This window comes from Electrona antarctica (assembly GCF_951216825.1).
Source record: "Electrona antarctica genome assembly, chromosome: 14".
NCBI lineage: Eukaryota > Metazoa > Chordata > Actinopteri > Myctophiformes > Myctophidae > Electrona > Electrona antarctica.
In genome coordinates this window covers 4,682,202-4,701,790 of record NC_136795.1, presented here as the reverse complement: position 1 = coordinate 4,701,790, position 19,589 = coordinate 4,682,202, and the positions used below count along the sequence as shown (strand labels likewise).

The 19,589-nt window shown below is 42.7% G+C and overlaps 1 protein-coding gene across 5 annotated transcripts in view; it reads right to left on the bottom strand.

The window, feature by feature from the left end:
* The window catches only part of LOC306936560 (caspase recruitment domain-containing protein 11), a 51,313-nt gene extending 33,379 nt beyond the window's left edge, over positions 1 to 17,934 (bottom strand). For 2 of the 5 annotated variants that reach the window (XM_079520123.1, XM_079520119.1), the window contains exons 1-8: positions 17,815 to 17,934; positions 12,546 to 12,788; positions 11,735 to 11,872; positions 10,660 to 10,846; positions 8,378 to 8,516; positions 3,962 to 4,144; positions 2,564 to 2,683; positions 81 to 206 (exon numbers count right to left, since the gene is read on the bottom strand). In XM_079520123.1, coding sequence (XP_079376249.1) covers positions 81 to 206; positions 2,564 to 2,683; positions 3,962 to 4,144; positions 8,378 to 8,516; positions 10,660 to 10,846; positions 11,735 to 11,872; positions 12,546 to 12,788; positions 17,815 to 17,821 — 1,143 coding nt within the window. In that variant the 5' untranslated portion in view covers positions 17,822 to 17,934. Of the gene's footprint in view, positions 1 to 80; positions 207 to 2,563; positions 2,684 to 3,961; positions 4,145 to 8,377; positions 8,517 to 10,659; positions 10,847 to 11,734; positions 11,873 to 12,545; positions 12,789 to 13,857; positions 13,912 to 14,462; positions 14,581 to 17,814 lie in introns of those variants that run through there. The other 3 variants (XM_079520120.1, XM_079520121.1, XM_079520122.1) reach the window with 3 other exon arrangements.
* Positions 17,935 to 19,589: the final 1,655 nt, after the last annotated feature.

Below are 19,589 nucleotides of genomic sequence, written 5' to 3'. Positions count from 1 at the left end.
TTGTAACGAAGTACTTCTAAATTGCAGTATTGGTACTTTTACTCGAGTAAAACAATTGAGTACTTTTTTCCACCACTGACCTGGTCCCTCTCCTTCTCCAGCTCCATGATCTGGTTGAAGTAGGACACGCTTCTCTTCTGCTCCGTCTCCCAGTCCAGCTGAAGTGTCCTCACCTTCAGCTGCAGCTGCTCAAACTGGGACTCCAGCTAGAGACAACGGAACGTTTCACAACAACCTCCGGTCAAAGAGAGCATTCTAGTTTATTTAAAACGTTTCACACAGGGACGTGAAGAGAGTGTTAGAGAGGCAGGGGCACTTTTAGACAAATAAAAATCACACCTGTGTGAACTGAGTGGTGTAAGGTATTATATAGCCTGATCAGCTGTGTTCTGACGTAATGTAATCAGCATCAACCAATCAGCATCAACCATGCTAATTTTTTTTGCACAGACAGACAGACAGACAAACAAAGCCAGTTGTAGGAGTGGTTTACACCACTCAAAAATTGTGAAAATAGCAGCTATTTTCAGGGGCGCAACCCAGCACTCTTTAGCTAGTGGAGGTGCCGTGTCACGACATGAATTTCTAAGCAAATTTGTTCAACGCAAAATGCTGCTTTCAAGTTCAGGAGACTTCAGAAAAAAAGCAATTCTCCTGAATGCTAAGCTAAGCAAAGCAAAGCAAAGTTCTTTGTTTACCCAGGGAAGTGGACTAAGCTCGAGATGCTTGTTTACAGCCACACCCTGCTCATAGAACATTTCATGGTAGGGGTTCAATGCCTTGCTCAAGGGCACTTCAGCGGTGGTAATTTTAACGTGCCGGTCCGGGGATTGGAACTGGCGACCTTCCGGTATCAAGACCGCTCCGCAAACCGTTCGGCCACCGCTGCCTTCCGGTATATGGCATGGAAAGGTGGAGCAATTGCATTTCTTCCACCGTAGTAAATGCTGCATTCGTGGTCTGGAAAGGGCAGGGGCTGAAGCCCCCTTTGATGTCTATGTGTGCACGTCAATGATGTCACAACAACCTCCAGTCAAAGGGAACATTCTAGTTTATTTAAAACGTTTGATTTTGTAGAGCAGTGGTTCCGGCGAGCACCGGTGGTCCTTGAGGGGGTTCCAGCTTAGAGTATAAATATAAGGGTTCCAGGTGGTCCCCAGAGCACCGGTGGTCCTTGAGGGGGTTCCAGCTTACAGTATAAATATAAGGGTTCCAGGTGGTCCCCAGCTAAATGATGGAGAGTTGGTAACCAAATGGATCCTTATAGATCTTTAACTCTCTTAAAGTATAAAATGAATCCAAATTGGTTTAATTTTACACTAATGATTGTTAAACATCTGCATTGCTTTAAGTTCATTTACAAGAAGTCTACACAAGTAGAGAATGTAGAAGAATTGTTATTTTGATCAACGTTTGCCTGTAACCTCTCCTGTACAATACATACATGTATTCTTTAATTTTGGGTCTGCAAGGCTAAATCTCATCAGGTGGTCCGTGGCGCAAATGCAGAATAAACTAGAAAAAGTGCCCCTCGGGGCACAGGTTGTGGCCTCCTGGTGGCGCTATAATAGGCCAATGTGAAAAGGGTGCCATGGCAATTGGATGACTTGAGGCATTTTGTTCCAAAAATGTGTTTTGGAAAAATCCACCTGTTGGTGGCGCTATAACAGGCCAATGTGAAAAGGGTGGGATATATTCCTCAGCCTAGTAGGGAAGTCTGTGAAAGATTTCACATAAATTACACGCTGCGTTCATGATTTGAGGCTTTTTGTTCAAAATGGGCCAATCCTGCAAACTTTAAAAGTTAGGATGGAATATGAAATAAATATCAGACAGATCCGTCTTGAACACATGACTATAGAGATAGTGTGTAACAATTTCCGGGATTTTTGGACAGAATCTGGAGGAGTAATATCAAAAAATCCTGGTGGCGCTATAACAGGCCGTTCTGGAAAACACACACACACACACACACACACACACACACACACACACACACACACACACACACACACACACACACACACACACACACACACACACACACACACACACACACACACACACACACACACACACACACACACACACACACACACACACACACACTCTAAATACAACTAGTGTGGGATGAACACGCTCTTTGGCAATGAGTGAAAATACCATCTATTTTATGAATCAGAAGATTCAGGGGGAAAACATACAGGTTATGGAGGGATTGGTAATGTTCAGGACTCAGGTTGGCTCTGACATGCACCACACTGATATGGTTTTGAGAAGCTGAATGGGCGGGAACCTCTTTTGGTGTTTTAAGCCGTATGTTATACTTTAGCTAATGAAAAATAGAGAGACATGGCCAAAGCATTTCCGGGGGTCCCCAGCCAAAAAGGTGTGATTTCATGAAACAAAGAAACTCAAACTTTATTAAGAGAGTGCGGATATTCCCCGTTTTCCAATGATCTTCAAGAATCTGCACCCATCAGCTACAGAGACTCAACTTTGACTCCCTGAGTAGAGCGCGCCTTCACCTAGAACGGGGTTTTGTTGCCCCTAAAAACCTCACCTTGTCCCTTTGATCTTCGGAGCTCTCTAGCTCCTCCTGTAGTTTAGTGATGGTGTTACACAGGTCTTGCCTCTGCTCCGCCGCCTCCCTGCGATCCTGCTGTAAAATATCCATCAGCGCCTGACAAAAAAAAATAGAACAGAAACGCATGTAAAATAGCTCGAACCAGTGCTGGTTATTTAGTTAGGACCCACTACAGTGGTGTTCGATACGAACTTAACCGGGATGTAGAAACCTCTACTTCAATGCTCTACGGTTGCTTAGCCATTAGCCAGTTATTCTATCCCATCTAGAAGACTCGTGCCAAAGGTAATAGAGGCTATCCAAGGTATATGGGTGGTAAAGCCAGATACCTTGGTTCGTATGTGTTGACATGTTGGAGATACCGCGTGCGTTGTTTGGTATCTCAGCTTTAGAAGCCATGGGAGCCGCCTTTTATGCTGTGCAAGTCTAGTGTTACGATGATGTCACCACTGTGTATATCCATCTTTGGAGTTTCTACATTAATCTGATGTCAGCGCTGGATATCGCTGTTGTCTCCATATATGGGACTATGGGTTATCCCATATATGGAACTCTAAGTGAAAGCCTTCGCAACAGTTATCCTCCTCCCAGTGTTGTTTTTGGCAGCACATTTTGATTTTAGTTTTAGTCCTATAGGGCAGTATTATGCGTGTCTTAAGTACCAGGTCTTATTACTTAACTTAAGACCTGGAGGCGTGATCAATGCCATTTGGCTATTCTGAGTGGCCAAACAGCATTGACCACGCCTCCAGGTCTTAAGTTAAGTCATAAGACCTGGTACTTAAGACACGCATAATACTGCCCATAGTCTCTTGAATAGTTTTCATTTCGTTTTAGTCACATTTTGGTCACCTGGAATGTTTTAGTGTTATATTAGTCTAGTTTTAGTCGACTAAATATCATAAGATTTTAGTCGACTAAATCTACAGTTGATTTAGTCGAGCAAAATGTGTTTAGGCGGGCCTTGATGCCGTCGTAATGACTTATTTTTTTCACTTGCTGAAAATAGCCAGATCGGCTATTTTCAGCATGCAACCAAGTGTAAAATGACTTATACTGGATCTCTTGTCCACTAGTCCATTCCTAACAATTGAGTCTAGTTTTTATTTGTTGACGAAATCGTCAGTATATTTAGTCTTAGTTTCAGTCATTTAGAGTAGCCAACCATTTCTTGTCCCCTTTTTCCTGCCCAATTTAGTCATTATTATCCCATTCTAGACGGCTCGTAGCTTGTAGTTCTGCAATTTTTTAGACTGAATAGGCATGCTAAGTAAATGATGTTTCAACATCGTTGTTTCTATTATATTATGAAAATCATGAAAAATTAACTGAATTAACAGTGTGACAGACAGTGTTGTGTGTTTAAATTCTCACCTGAGCTCCAGTATTCCCAGCCTTGTGTATGTCAATACGGTGCAGCGGCTTTTCTGGTAATGGAGGTGGAGCTGCATTAACACTGTTGGAAATCACACTCTTCCTTTTCAGTGACAGAGTGTTGGCTGCAGCGCTGGGACTCGGTTTCTCTGCCTCCATCAGCCTGGCCTTCAGCTCTTCTATCTGTGTTTGGAATGGCATGCTGTTGTTTAGTGTTCCATTGTTTTGGAGGTATACTGTATATGGTATTTTGAGCAGACACATATATGGTACTATGTATCTTATTATATCAGGGGTCGGCAAGTACATTTGGCCCCAGGACTTTTGGGCCAGAACATAATCGATGGTTAATTTAAGAACTGGACCTTTGACTGACTATCTTATACAAATGCTGTTGCTATAAAAGTAAATCAAATCAAACTTTATCTACATAGGACATTGAGCACAACAGATCACAGATGCTGACAAAAAGTGCGGGTTGAGACAAACAGTAACAGAGCATCAACAGCGCCTATCGGCAAATATGTACATCATTAAAAAACACATGAGACCATCAAGAGCAATTAAAAGCCGAAGAGAACAGGTGGGCTGTCAGTAAGGATCTGAAAACTGGGTAGATCGGATGGGGAGAGGCAGGTTAATTGTGCCAGAGCGTGGGAGCGCTGACAGCAAAGGTGTGGTCACCCCTCGTCCTTTTGTTAGTTTTAAGGATAGTTAATAGCGACTGATCGGCAGACCTCAGAGCCCTGGCTGGGGTGTACAGCGGGGCTAGCCCCTTAAAATCAATTGTAAAATTGACAGCAAGCCAGTGAAGTGAGGCCAGCAGGACAGGACTGTGTGCTCACGTCGTTGAAGGCAAGCCGCTGCATTTTGGACCAACTGCACGCGCCCGAGAGAAGACTGCTCTAAACCGGTGTACACAGGGAATTACAGTAGAGAAGACTGCTCTAAACCGGTGTACACATGGAATTACAGTAGAGAAGACTGCTCTAACCCGGTGTACACAGGGAATTACAGTAGAGAAGACTGCTCTAACCCGGTGTACACAGGGAATTACAGTAGAGAAGACTGCTCTAACCCGGTGTACACAGGGAATTACAGTAGAGAAGACTGCTCTAAACCGGTGTACACATGGAATTACAGTAGAGAAGACTGCTCTAAACCGGTGTACACATGGAATTACAGTAGAGAAGACTGCTCTAAACCGGTGTACACATGGAATTACAGTAGAGAAGACTGCTCTAAACCGGTGTACACAGGGAATTACAGTAGAGAAGACTGCTCTAAACCGGTGTACACAGGGAATTACAGTAGAGAAGACTGCTCTAACCCGGTGTACACAGGGAATTACAGTAGAGAAGACTGCTCTAACCTGGTGTACACATGGAATTACAGTAGAGAAGACTGCTCTAAACCGGTGTACACATGGAATTACAGTAGAGAAGACTGCTCTAAACCGGTGTACACATGGAATTACAGTAGAGAAGACTGCTCTAAACCGGTGTACACAGGGAATTACACTAGAGAAGACTGCTTTAAACCGGTGTACACAGAGAAGACTGCTCTAAACCGGTGTACACAGGGAATTACAGTAATCTAATCTTTAGGAAATAACGGCACGAATGGCTCTTTCTAGTTGTTGTCGGGGGAGATAGGCCTTAACCTTGGCAAGAAGTAGGAGTTGGAACAAACTAGCTTTGATGACGGACCGGAGCTGACTTGTGTGGTATAACGGCATACTGATGTAACTGTGTGTGTAATCAAATGTTACAGGTGCGGATAGAAATGCGTGTGGTAATCATTTTGTGCTGGCCTCATCCTTGAATGTTGTAGCCTACAAAGGGGCTATTTAGTTCATTAAACAGTTCAAAAATAATATCTGGAGACAGACTTTTGAATGGAGAGAAACTGCATGAAACAGCTGACCTGTTATTGACTCTGAACATGGATAAAGGAATTCTTCAGGTGGGGGTAGATTTTCTATTATTTGGACATTATGATGATGCGATGCAAGAGTGTGGTCTAGTCTAGCCAACACCAACTCGGTAAATGGTAAATGGTGCATTTATATAGCGCCTTTATCCAAGGCGCTTTACATAGATGTGCATTACATTCACCCATTCACACACACATTCATACACCGATGGCAGCGGAAACCATGCAAGGCACCAACCAGCACATCAGGAGCAATTAGGGGTTCAGTGTCTTGCTCAAGGACACTTCGACACTAACTCTGGGGGAGCCCGGGTTCGAACTGGCGACCTTACGGTTACCATCCGGAAACTCTACCCCTGAGCCACCGCCACCCCTCGAGACCTACACACTCTCCGTCTCTATCTAACATCAGGTTCTTCAGTTCTACAGTGTTGTTTATAGCTAAAATTAGCTGTCGCGCCGCAGTGCGTCTTTCTTACAGGCGTCAAACTTTTTAAAATTCAAGGAATATGCAAATGTAGGTCACAGACCCCCATAACCGAGTGTACAAATTTGTACATTCTTGTCTGTCTGTACCTACAAGAGTTTCCATGTGTGCACTCTTGTAGTACAGACCAAACTATCAGTAATTTAGCTGGTGACCCCCTTGAAACCCTTCAAGGATCCCCAGTCCCCACTTTTAGTACGCTATTAGCCTACAGTATACAGTATATCACATATTGTAAACTATTTACTGAATAATTTGCCCGGGCCAGATATCACCGCTGGTGGGACAGTTCTGGCCTAAGGGCCTGTTGCCTAACACTGTCCTATACACTATTACAAACATTTACACATTTCCATTCAAAGGACCACAATGTAAATAAGCTCTCAAGCCTGTTTGTCCTTTTGACAGTTATGTACAAATAGACGTATAATCGTAATTTATATGTATATTGTCTATATTATATTAATATTGACTTTATTTGTAAGAGGATACAGCAGCGTATGTACTCCCTACGCCGACTTAGATCGTTTGGTGCTAGCAGTCAGATCTTGTCTCTTTTCTATACGTCTGTTGTTCAAACTGTGATGTTGTACTGTAGCACGGCCTGGTTTAACAGCCTATCAATGATATATAAGAACAAACTGTATAGCCAAATTATGATCTGCGCTAAAATTGTTGGTAGGCCAGTCGAGGTCGTGTTACGTTCCTTTAAAGAGGCCCAGACCAAGAGCATGCTTAGACTGGCGAAGAGTATCTCTTCTGACCCCTTACATGTTTTAAATGATGAATATCAACTGTTGCCCTCCATGAGGCGGTTTAGAGTCCCTACATTTAAGATAAACAGACTAAAGAACTTGTTTGTACATCAGTCTGTCTTGCTTCTAAACCAAAATCGTTAAACCAGTGGATGTGTTCTCGTTCCTGATTGTTTTCTGTGATTTTTGTCCTGTAATGTCTACCATTTTGTAATGTATGTCTATGTCTTGTCTGTTTCTTGAACGGTGACGTCATGGACGCAAAACAAATTTCAGTGCAAGCTGACAATAAAGTTGTATCGTATCGTTGTGTATTTTTGTATCTAATCTTTTGTCCATCTATCAATACACAACTCTATTGCATTACAATTAATGCAATTCTATATTCAATTTAAATTTCAGGAGACGCAACCATGTGTGAAGCATACCTCTTAAGTTTTGTTATACAGTACATGTTGGGACAGATTTCTAAAGCAGAAAAAATAGCTGCATGCTAACTGATGTAATTTCATTTAAAAGTGCCTCCCTCCAGCTATATGGTGCCATGAGTTTGTCATCTCTTGAATCATAGATTCGTAGCCCTCTTTCTTCCCACCCCTCTAATAATAATAACATTTGTCTCTACACAGAGCACTTCAAGAAACATGAATCTAATCACCAGTCTGAACTTTTTTAACCGTGCGCAGAGAGTTTACTATGTAATCCTTCCGAGCAATGCCAATAGCCTATACATCACATACATTTAAACATATTCACACCTACAGTAATAGCTATCCCGTGCAACCACAGACTTCTTCTGTTGGCCTCTGAATTATAGCTTATAGCTTATAGCTATACCGGTAGCTAAGCTTCACCCCAAACTGCACACTTTCTGTTTAGAAGTGCCTTTCCGTTAACTGAAAGGCACTTCTAAACAGAAAGTGTGCAGTTTTTGCACACTTTCTGTTGCGATCTTTGAAAAATCGTGGAAATGTGGTGCAAATCTTTGAATCTATATTCTTTCAGAGCGAACGCTTTTAACTCAAAGCTTCTGGGGAGGTCCCTGGAACGACATATTTTCAGATGGGGTTCTGCAGCCAAATACAGATAATCCCAGGGGTCCTTGACATGAAAAAGGTTGAGCACCACTGATATAGAAACATAGGTTTTTCAGAAAACTGTCAGGATTTAGAAGACATTTTTTGAATTTGGTCTCAGGTCTTAAATGTTAAAGACAGCACAACTCCTTCTCCTTCTCACCTGTCTCAGTAGCTCTCTCTCACGTGCAGCAGACTTTCCCTGGTCCTCCAGGGCCCTGGAATATTTCACAGCCTGCTCCAGGTGTCTATCCTTCATCCTGCCCAGCTCTCGACTGCCAGAGTCCCAGTCCTGACGTAGCCTGTGATCAGATTGCGCACGATTCAACACAGACACACTATTGAAGATTCTGATCAATTCATTTTGGGCAATTTGATTGGATTGACTTTTGTTATCCATCAATTTAGGGAAATCGGTTGTCCAAAAACTAACATTTGGCCAAGATTGGCACAGCACACGTCACAATCACAACGAAGGGGGAAAAGGAACGAAAACAAATATCACCACCGAACGGGTCCAAGTGCAGAATAAGATGAATATGCAAAGCTGGTGAATGGGAAGATGAAGAGAATAAAGATTTCAGAAGATAAAGATGATGAAGAAAATGTTATCATTTGGTTGTTCATAGTGAGATTTGAACTCACTCATCTCACCATCTTTACATGTACACTTTGTACAGTATATATCAGTGGTTCTCAAAGTGGGGTCCAGGGACCCCCAGGGGTCCTTGAGGGAGTTCCAGGGGGTCCCCAGCTAAATGATAGTTTGTAACCAAATTGGACCCTAAACTAAATGGACCCTTGTGGGACCCAAATGGACCCGTCAGGGTTCCATCAGTTAAATTAACGTTGATTTTACAATATAAATTGGGGGTCCCAGAGATAGAAATGCCATTAAATGGGGGGGGGGGGGGGGGGGGCGTCCTTGAAATTAAAATGGTTGAGAATCACTGCTAGAGCCGTCTCATGGGGGTCCCTGGCATCTTTTCAAATGGGGGTCTGTGGGGCTAATTAGCATCAATTTGGGGCTCCTTGGAACACACTAGGTTTCAGGTCATTGGGGCCGGGGCGTATAGTATACCTCTCCAGCTAGGTTCCAGGTCATTGGGGCGTATAGTATAGTATACCTCTCCAGCTAGGTTCCAGGTCATTGGGGCGTATAGTATAGTATAGTATACCTCTCCAGCTAGGTTCCAGGTCATTGGGGGCGTATAGTATAGTATACCTCTCCAGCTAGGTTCCAGGTCATTGGGGCGTATAGTATAGTATAGTATACCTCTCCAGCTAGGTTCCAGGTCATTGGGGCATATAGTATAGTATACCTCTCCAGCTAGGTTCCAGGTCATTGGGGCGTATAGTATAGTATAGTATACCTCTCCAGTCTCCAGCTAGGTTCCAGGTCATTGGGGCGTATAGTATAGTATACCTCTCCAGCTAGGTTTCAGGTCATTGGGGCGTATAGTATACCTCTCCAGCTAGGTTCCAGGTCATTGGGGCGTATAGTATAGTATACCTCTCCAGCTAGGTTACAGGTCATTGGGGCGTATAGTATAGTATAGTATACCTCTCCAGCTAGGTTCCAGGTCATTGGGGCGTATAGTATAGTATACCTCTCCAGCTAGGTTCCAGGTCATTGGGGCGTATAGTATAGTATACCTCTCCAGTCTCCAGCTAGGTTCCAGGTCATTGGGGCGTATAGTATAGTATACCTCTCCAGCTAGGTTCCAGGTCATTGGGGCGTATAGTATACCTCTCCAGCTAGGTTCCAGGTCATTGGGGCGTATAGTATAGTATACCTCTCCAGCTATAGGTTCCAGGTCATTGGGGCGTATAGTATAGTATACCTCTCCAGCTAGGTTCCAGGTCATTGGGGCATATAGTATACCTCTCCAGCTATAGGTTCCAGGTCATTGGGGCGTATAGTATAGTATACCTCTCCAGTCTCCAGCTAGGTTCCAGGTCATTGGGGCGTATAGTATAGTATACCTCTCCAGCTAGGTTCCAGGTCATTGGGGCGTATAGTATACCTCTCCAGCTAGGTTCCAGGTCATTGGGGCGTATAGTATAGTATACCTCTCCAGCTATAGGTTCCAGGTCATTGGGGCGTATAGTATAGTATACCTCTCCAGCTAGGTTCCAGGTCATTGGGGCATATAGTATACCTCTCCAGCTATAGGTTCCAGGTCATTGGGGCGTATAGTATAGTATACCTCTCCAGCTAGGTTCCAGGTCATTGGGGCGTATAGTATAGTATACCTCTCCAGCTAGGTTTCAGGTCATTGGGGCATATAGTATACCTCTCCAGCTAGGTTCCAGGTCATTGGGGCGTATAGTATAGTATAGTATACCTCTCCAGCTAGGTTCCAGGTCATTGGGGCGTATAGTATACTATACCTCTCCAGCTAGGTTCCAGGTCATTGGGGCGTATAGTATAGTATACTGTACCTCTCCAGCTGCAGGCGGTCGTGGCGAAACTCCTGGGCTTTCCGTTCGGCGCGGCTGCGCTCGTCCTCGGCCACCCGACAGCGCTGCGACAGGCGCCGCTCGCACACACGGCTGTTCCTCAGCTGCTCTCTCAGCTTCCGCACTTCCAGGAGCAGGAACTGAGTCAGACCCTCGGGACCCTCCTCGTCTGGGGAGCAAGGTCATTTAAAATGAGGTCAATCAGTTGAAGGAGAATTCCATGCTAGAAGGCTTTCTTACCTTTATTTGTAGTTGTTACGTCCCCACCAAAGAGGTCCAGGTGTTATTTTGTGCAAAAGCACATTATTGGCTATTTCCCCTACCATAAGCCCTCAATGAATTGCATTGAATTGCATTGAATTGAATGGGGCTATGGGGTGTTGTGCTAATTCGCTTATTTCCATCGCTCAAAAATCTTTTTTTTTGAGTGGTGTAAACCACTCCTACAACTGGCTTTGTTAGTTTACGTGTCTGTTCGTACCAAAAAATGAGCATGGTTGCTATGGTCACCCAGTTCACCCGGGTGTGATTTCAGCTTTGTTAGTTTACGTGTCTGTTCGTACCAAAAAATTAGCATGGTTGCTATGGTCACCCAGTTCACACGGGTGTGATTTCATTACATCAGACATTACGTCAGACCACAGCTGATCAGTCTATATAAGACCTTACACCACTCAGTTCACACGGGTGTGATTTTTTAAATATATCCTCTCTTCATAATGTAAATAGTATCCCAAGCGGCACACTTTACTACTTATTTCGATGGAAGTAAGTGAATTAGCACAAAAACCCAACCCCCATCGAAGGCTTATATTAGGGGAAATAGCCAATAGCCACGTTTGCACAAAATAACACCTGGACCTCTTTGTTGGGGACGTAACAACTACAAATAAAGGTAAGAAAGCCTTCTAGTATGGAATTCTCCTTTAAGGTTATTTTATTAAAGATACTTAACATGATTCCTATCGTTTCAATTATGAGGAGGACACACACACACACACACACGCACACACACACGCACACGCACACGCACACACACACGGAGGCCCAAGCCTACCCAGTATGAGGGAGCAACGTTGTGTGGGTTTTTTCCCAGTCAGGTGAGTGTACTGCTCTGGGTGGTAGAACTCCAATGACTCCATGAAGGCCTGTAGACCTCGCTGCCCCTGCCCCCGCAGAATGTCAAGCAAACGCCCTGCATGGGCAACATCAGAAACCAATCCAATATGAGTGTGAAAGACCCAATCGTCTATCTTTAATTGGTAACTACTAGCTACAGGTAAAGTATAAAACAGACACTGACGTTTGTGTTTTTTAGCAGCGTGTTGAAACAAAATGCACATTTCATGTCAGTTATTCTGTATGATATCACAGTGACTTTCAGAACTGACACCTTGGCAATGAAGCAATAAAGCAACAATGATAGTTATGGCTTTAAGCCAGATGTTTGCTTTCATCCACATGTCCTGCATCATCTCTGTGCCTCCCCTCCCAGCCCCACACACATCTGTCTCTTCTTTTACTCCCATCTGTCTCTTCTCTTGATCGTACACTCCCCTTGACTTTGTCAGCTCAGCAATGTCTTTCATCTCTCTCTCTCTCTCTCTCTCTCTACCCACCTGTTTTTCTCTGACAACTCACTCTAAAGACTTCATGTCTCTTCTGTGTTTCTTTTCAATGTCATTGAACAATATAGTTTTTGCTTATATAGTTATATAGTTTGGTCTTTAAGATACTGGTGAATATATATACATTATTTATCTAGGTTCCTATTAATAAATACTGTTTCTCTCATCTACTACTACTACCACCTGCTTCTCTCTCTTTATCCAATATTGTCCAGATCTCTCTCTCTCCCTCCCTCTCACCGGCCTTGCTGATTCGCAGAGGGTACTGCGTGGAGTTGAGGACCTCATCTTCATCCTGCTCGTCGATGACCTTGCACTGCCGCAGGTATGGAGTGAGTTTGGCCGGGTTGAGGATGCGGGTCAGCTTATGTCGAACGCCCTCCACGCGGTCCCACAGCTCTTCACAGCGCTCCTCGGACCAGGGCGAGGAGGGCCGGGCCTCCTCCTGAGCTGGGTCATCATCCCCCATCCAGGCTTTGATGCCTGCAAGAGAGAGACGCAATTGCAGCCTTCATGCGCACAGTGCAAGCCTAAAGACTAGGGATGTCCCGGTACACTTTTTTCGTTTCCGATCCGATCCCGATACCACAATTTCTGCATTAGCCGATACCGATACCGAATACCGATACCAGTGTTGTGATCTCGTGTTGTGTTTATAGCTATCTAGCTATATATATATATATATATCTCGTGTTGTGTTTATAGCTATCTAGCTATATATATATATATATATATATATATATATATATATATATATCGTGTTGTGTTTATAGCAGACTCCTCACTCATTAAAGTGCACTTGCAGTTTGGGCAACTCCAAAGCAAACTCCACATGCCCCAACATATTATTTACTTATTATTTACTGTTAAGCAAACTCCACATGCCCCAACATATTATTTACTTGCCATAGAGTGAACCCCTTACCCCTGTTTCGGTCGGATCGGTGGTTAGACTGGCATATTCGCCGATACCGATACTTTTCCGATACAGATACTGTATCAGAACATCTCTCGTAAAGACTAAAGGCACTTTGGCAGGTGCAGGTGTCACTCACAGAAAATAGCCGGTGTAGATGCTCACAATGTCACGCTGTGACACGAGTTGTGGAACGTAACTCGTTTTGAACATCACACGTTGCAGTTTTTCAGTTCAAAATTAGAGTTATTTTTGGCACAAGTATGACAAAGTAGGATACATTTTGCTTAAGGGTCATTTGTAGACGTGGACCATGCCCAGTACAGATCAACATCATTTTCCCTGAGGAGCATTCTGTTGGTTTCTGTTTTTGTCCAGCATCAGGCTAATCTATCTCATTGAAATCAGGCATTGCAGACATGCTGGAGTAGGAAGAAAGACATGTGAAACTTTAAAGTGGTTCCATCAGTGGTGCTATAATTTGGAAACAAATACTCCATTCATAAATGTCTATAAAGTCAGAGAGAGAAGGATGAGGCTGGCAGGGCACTGCGTCAGGCACCCAGAACTTGAGGCAAGTAAATTGACCCTATGGGAGCCAACCCAGGGCAAAGCCAGGAGGGGAAAGAAGCGTACCACCTATGTAGACGTGCTGCGGCGCGACAGCTTGGCTGACAACACTGCAGAACTCAAGAACCTGATGTTGGATAGGAATTTGTGGAGGGCAGCGATCCAGGAATCCCGAGTTGGTGTTGGCTAGACCTCACTCTCGCAGCAACTAACTAACTAAATGTCTATAGTAAGTAAGTGCTTTCAAATGCAATAATGAATTGGAGAATTCTTGAATTCTCAAGGGTGATGATAACTGACCTGACTGACACAAAAAAGAAACACGCAGCCTACATACAGGCACAAAGAATGACCTGGGCTGCCTGGTCCATTACATTACAGTGAGAAGAGGAAAAGGAGGTTTTAACTGAAAGTCTCCCAAGGAATGCTGAGAGGAAATCACTGTCAGAGAGCAGTCTGAGGGATTAGAATTCCATTTGAGTCACCGACGGATCTCTTTGAGAGTTCAGATTAGTTGCGTTTTATTTAATAACTTCACATAAATCACATATGTGAACAAAAACACATGGCTGCAGACAAATGATTCACGCGGTGTTTTGCATCAGTGTGGAGCAAAGGTTTGCGCTGTTACGAGGATCATAAACTACAGCGGGGAGGACTCGAGGACTCACGGCTGGACGGGGCTTACTGTGTGACTCAGAACGCCGGAATGAAAACACTGGCGTGACTCATCTGCAGCTCCCCCAACTGAAAACACACCAGGGGTAACAGACACTCCACCAACTGAAAACACACCAGGGGTAGCAGACACTCCCCCAACTGAAAACACACCAGGGGTAGCAGACACTCCCCCAACTGAAAACACACCAGGGGTAGCAGACAAAGACATTCTCAACCCCATTTACTTCCCATTGCACTGAGGCATAGATACTGTGAATGTATCGGAGTAAATGTAAAATATGTGATAGCATTGCACCAGTGGTAGCTGAGCTGTGCTGCCTTATTTATTTATTTATTTGACAGGGACAATGCTCATTAATCAACATTTCTATGTCCATACAAAAACACTGTACAATACAGGAACAGATCAACATGGTACAGGGGACAGAACAACTGCAAAGTGAAGTGAAAAATGACACCGGTGATGAATACTAATCACCGGTGCCTTGCACCATATCACTACCAGAAAAACAGCCAACAGCCTATAATATGAAAATAATATTACTTACTAAACTGCCTGGTTTGGAATACTGGGGATAGTGAATGTGTTTGGCACAAGGGGAAAGTGGTAAAGTGAATGGGTTAGCGATTTTGCCAGCCATAGAGGTGCTCAGCATACAGTAAACAATCGCTGGTGAAAAGCTGCTGCAAATATATGTAATGGTAAAATGAATGCCGTTATTTTCTTACCTACATTATATTTGATCTATATTGAATTTTAGGATGCAATGCTATCACATTTTTTTTTTAGCACTAGGGGTGCATGTTGTAAACCTCTCCAAAAATCTCCACGAGTGATTCCCCCCCCTATACAGGCCCACATTTGGGGTCCTGGCTGCCTGCCTTGCCTGGCTTACAGTACATGAGCTGGAACCTGCTGGATAATCCATTCTTACTGTACTTACTCTGTCAAGAATGAATGAATGAATAAATAAATGAGTTAGCGATTTTGTCATAGAGGTGCTTTGCATGTAAAAAAAAAAAAAAAAAACATGCTGGTGAAAAAAGATAGGCCTACACAACATTTTCAGAGAACCGTTACGATTTAGAAGAAATGTGTAGAACGCTTTACTTATACCCACTTTTGCACGTCATAATACATTTCCTTAGAACCTAATCATGGTATTACATCTTTAGGTCATTTACAGAGGAAACCTTTATGTAACATCTTGAAAACAGAAGTATATCTTGTGCAATGTATAGTCGCTATGTTGTCACTGCCAGTAATAGAGAACATTAGTCTGAGCTAGCTACTGTATGCCCACTGTTTTTCCAATTAAGGGCGGGAACCCCTTTTGGTGTTTTAACTAAGCATTATGTTATACTTTAGCTATTGAAAAATAGCAGATCTACAAGCTTGTAGATCTGCTATTTTTGAAAAACCGTGAAAATGTGGCACAAATCTTTGAATATATATTCTTTCAGAAGACTTTTTTTTTATTTCGACGTCAGGCCTAAATGGGTAAAAAAAAAGAGAGAGAATCATCAGTTTAAAGTTGAATGGTTCTGTACAAGTATCTAGGGTAAATTTGCTAAATGTGTGTTTTGGCATGGGGTTAGGAATGGATTGATAGCACACAGAAAGCTACCACCGCTGCAATTCTAGCACTATAGGGGTGCTACCTTCCCAAAAATCACTATGAGAATTTTTCCCCCTAGCCTAGATGGAAGATTAGCTTACATGAGCTGGGGGGAATCTGTATAAATGGTAAATGGTGCATTTATATAGCGCCTTTATCCAAGGCGCTTTACATAGATTGTGCATTACATTCACCCATTCACACACACATTCATACACCGATTGCGGCGGAAGCCATGCAAGGTACCAACCAGCACATCGGGAGCAATTTTGGGCTTCAGTGTCTTGCCCAAGGACACTTTGACATGTAGACAGGAGGAGCCAGGATTCGAACCATGGTCGTCCATGGATCATTGGACGACCTGCTCTACCTCTTGAGCCACAGTCGCCCCGACTGTATGATAATCATTTGTCCAATTTACAGTATAGGTCAAAACAATATTATGAATGAATGACTTAGGGATTCTGCAAGCCATAGAGGTGGTTTGCATGTAAACAAAGCACCTGCTGCAAAGGTGATATCTGTGGTCAAATTTAAGTTATCTTATGCGTTACTTATAAGTAATGCAGAGGATAACTTTTTACCATACCACCGTCCACAGCGACGACATGTTGATGTTATGTTTCATTTCATTTCACGGTAGGATATATAACCTCATTCATGTAAGGCTGCTAGATTGCTAGATTTTTGCCTGTGAGCAATGGGAATAATATGGACACTATAGTGAGTGCTTTTCTATGATTCTCCATGATTATCAAGTTATCAATAAATAATCGCTAAGAAAATAATAAATAGTTCCAGATGTAAAGTTTACTAGGCTATGTCAACTTATTTGGCTCCATGAGAGCTTTTGTTAATAAAGTCGTCATAATTAGCAAATATTTGTTTCAAAGTTAAACATTTGCCAGTTTAACTGCCACCACCTAGAGTCAAATGTATTTTCCCACAGTCCATTTGCCAACAACGAGACCTAAAGAAGTGCCACCACACAGATCTGTACAGTAGGTTAACAGACAAGTTCTAACAAGCCAATGGATGCTTTGGAGTCTGTCATCACCTCCCCAAGGAAATGTTGTCCTTAAGCGTACCCTAGGCTGCGACCATGCGATTTACAGTTCTAATTGTAGCCTGCTTGGCTACCCTGTACAAAATAGGCCTAAATACAGTAAAAAATAGAAATAGCCGTGATCACACGTTTCTGAAATGTAACCTACAAGATGGCTTGAGTCTTTGGTTGATAAAAATGCTTCTTTCACAGATTGTTTGGACTAGCATATTTGTTTATCGGTCATCATAGAATGTGATACATTTCATTAGGAAGTGTAGGCCTACACATGATTTGAACATGCATTATATGTAATTATCAAATAAACGTATTGTTTTAAACTTATTGTTTATGCCATAATGATTTCATTTCACCCACCTTTTTACTTCTGTAAACCTGTGATTCTGATTCTGAATGACAGTTTTGTAGCAATTCACTATTCAATAATTTCCAAAACATAGCATCCTTTATCTTTTTCACATTTTGGAAGAACATGTGTCAATTTTAGGTCTTATTTAGGCTATGATGCATGCAATAGCTAGCTAAGTGAATTACAGTAAAGTGAATCTGTGTTTACCTAAATGAGGTGTGTCAAGAAAAACGGTGCCAAAGTCTCACAATCTAAAAGCTACAACGTAAAGAATGAGTCAATAAATCATTGCAAACTGGCAAACTTACCGCTCATTTTCTCCCCAATAAGATGCTGAATTTATGTTGACGACAGACAAGTAAAATCGGATCCTCAACAACAACCTACATTATTTTGTAGTAGGCTATAGTCTATAAAGTAAAGGTAGAATATTAACGTAGAGACAATCCCACTTTTCTCTGGTTGTAAACTCTGGTTCTGCGCCCTATAGCCTACCTGTCTGACTGAAGAGCACTTCTTCACAGATCACACACACACTCACACACCTTCTCCCCTCTCTCTGTCATCACAACCCTCCAATCGCCGCTGAGCAATAAACGATGCAGATGTCATGTCGCCGCACCGGCAGTAAACAGTTGGACTGCCTCTCTGAACTTTCAGCCTGAACAGCCTCATTCCCAGAAGCTGAACTTTACTAGCTACAGACTACAGTGCAAACGGCAAAAGGCTTCATTAGCCTACAATTTCATGGCAGCAGCAACGCCAAGCTGTTCAACAAAACACTACGGTACTGTGTACTACATTTTGTAAGACAGAACATTCATGAAAAGGTCCGTTTGCGATTCCTATGATTGTTATGTAGCTAGACTTGATGATGAAAGTTGTACAGTAGTAGGGTACACCATTTGGTCACTAGATGGCGCAGTCTATCCGTCATTTTATTTTTGTTTTGCTTTGCGCAGCAGCGCAGCAATAATTATGAATCACATGACTTCTCTCACTCTCACAATGTGAGTGTGAGTCACTGTTGTTCAAGTTCATCTAAAATCTGACTCACATGGGTCTCCTCTCCACCAAATGATTGAAAAATAGTCAGGCCTACACCCACGCTATAAGGATAGGCCTGCCTATCACTGTAGGCTATGATTCACTGCTGATATTGGGTTGTGAGGTGGAAACCTTTCTTGTTTCCTGTAGGCCTATCCTACTACAAAACAATGACACATGGGCCTTCTAGTTTCACCCAATTATGTTTTCAACGCTTTTGTATGCCTATATGCCTGCTCATGCATGGACTGACATGGACCAGGCCAATGGGGCCAGACAGGGGCCAATTGTCTCTACAGTCTACCAGTGAGTGAGCGGTATATTTGCATAATGTAAATAATATGATATATTTAATGTATGTTTAAATATAGGTTAACACTCAAATATGTGGTCCCCTCATCCTATTGTACAGGTCATATAGCCATCAGACTAACATCTGAACATAGCCTAGACTCTAGGCTATATTCTGCATATACTTGCAGATAGATAGATAGTATGTTCATATATTTAAAATAAAACCATAGCACCACCATGCCTTTTCATGCCGCGCACCCCCTAGAAGGCGCTCGACACGCACCACAGTTTGGGAACCCCTGGACTAGAGCATATATAGGCTATAGTAGGATATAGGCTTATATTTATTTTATTTTATGTATTATTTTGTGTGTTGTGTTTTAAATAAAATAAATCTAATGTAAATAGTAAATACCTACAATGTACCTACAATACATACATACAATGTACCTACAATACAATACATACCTATACATACATACCTACAATACAATACCTACAATGTACCTACAACTCCTGTATCATAAAAGGTGATTTCTTGACTCACACATCTTACAAGTAGAGTATTGTAAATGGTGCATTTATATAGCGCCTTTATCCAAGGCGCTTTACATAGATTGTGCATTACATTCACCCATTCACACACACACATTCACTCACCGATGGCGGCGGAAACCATGCAAGGCACCAACCTGCACATCAGGAGCAATTAGGGGTTCAGAGTCTTGCTCAAGGACACTTC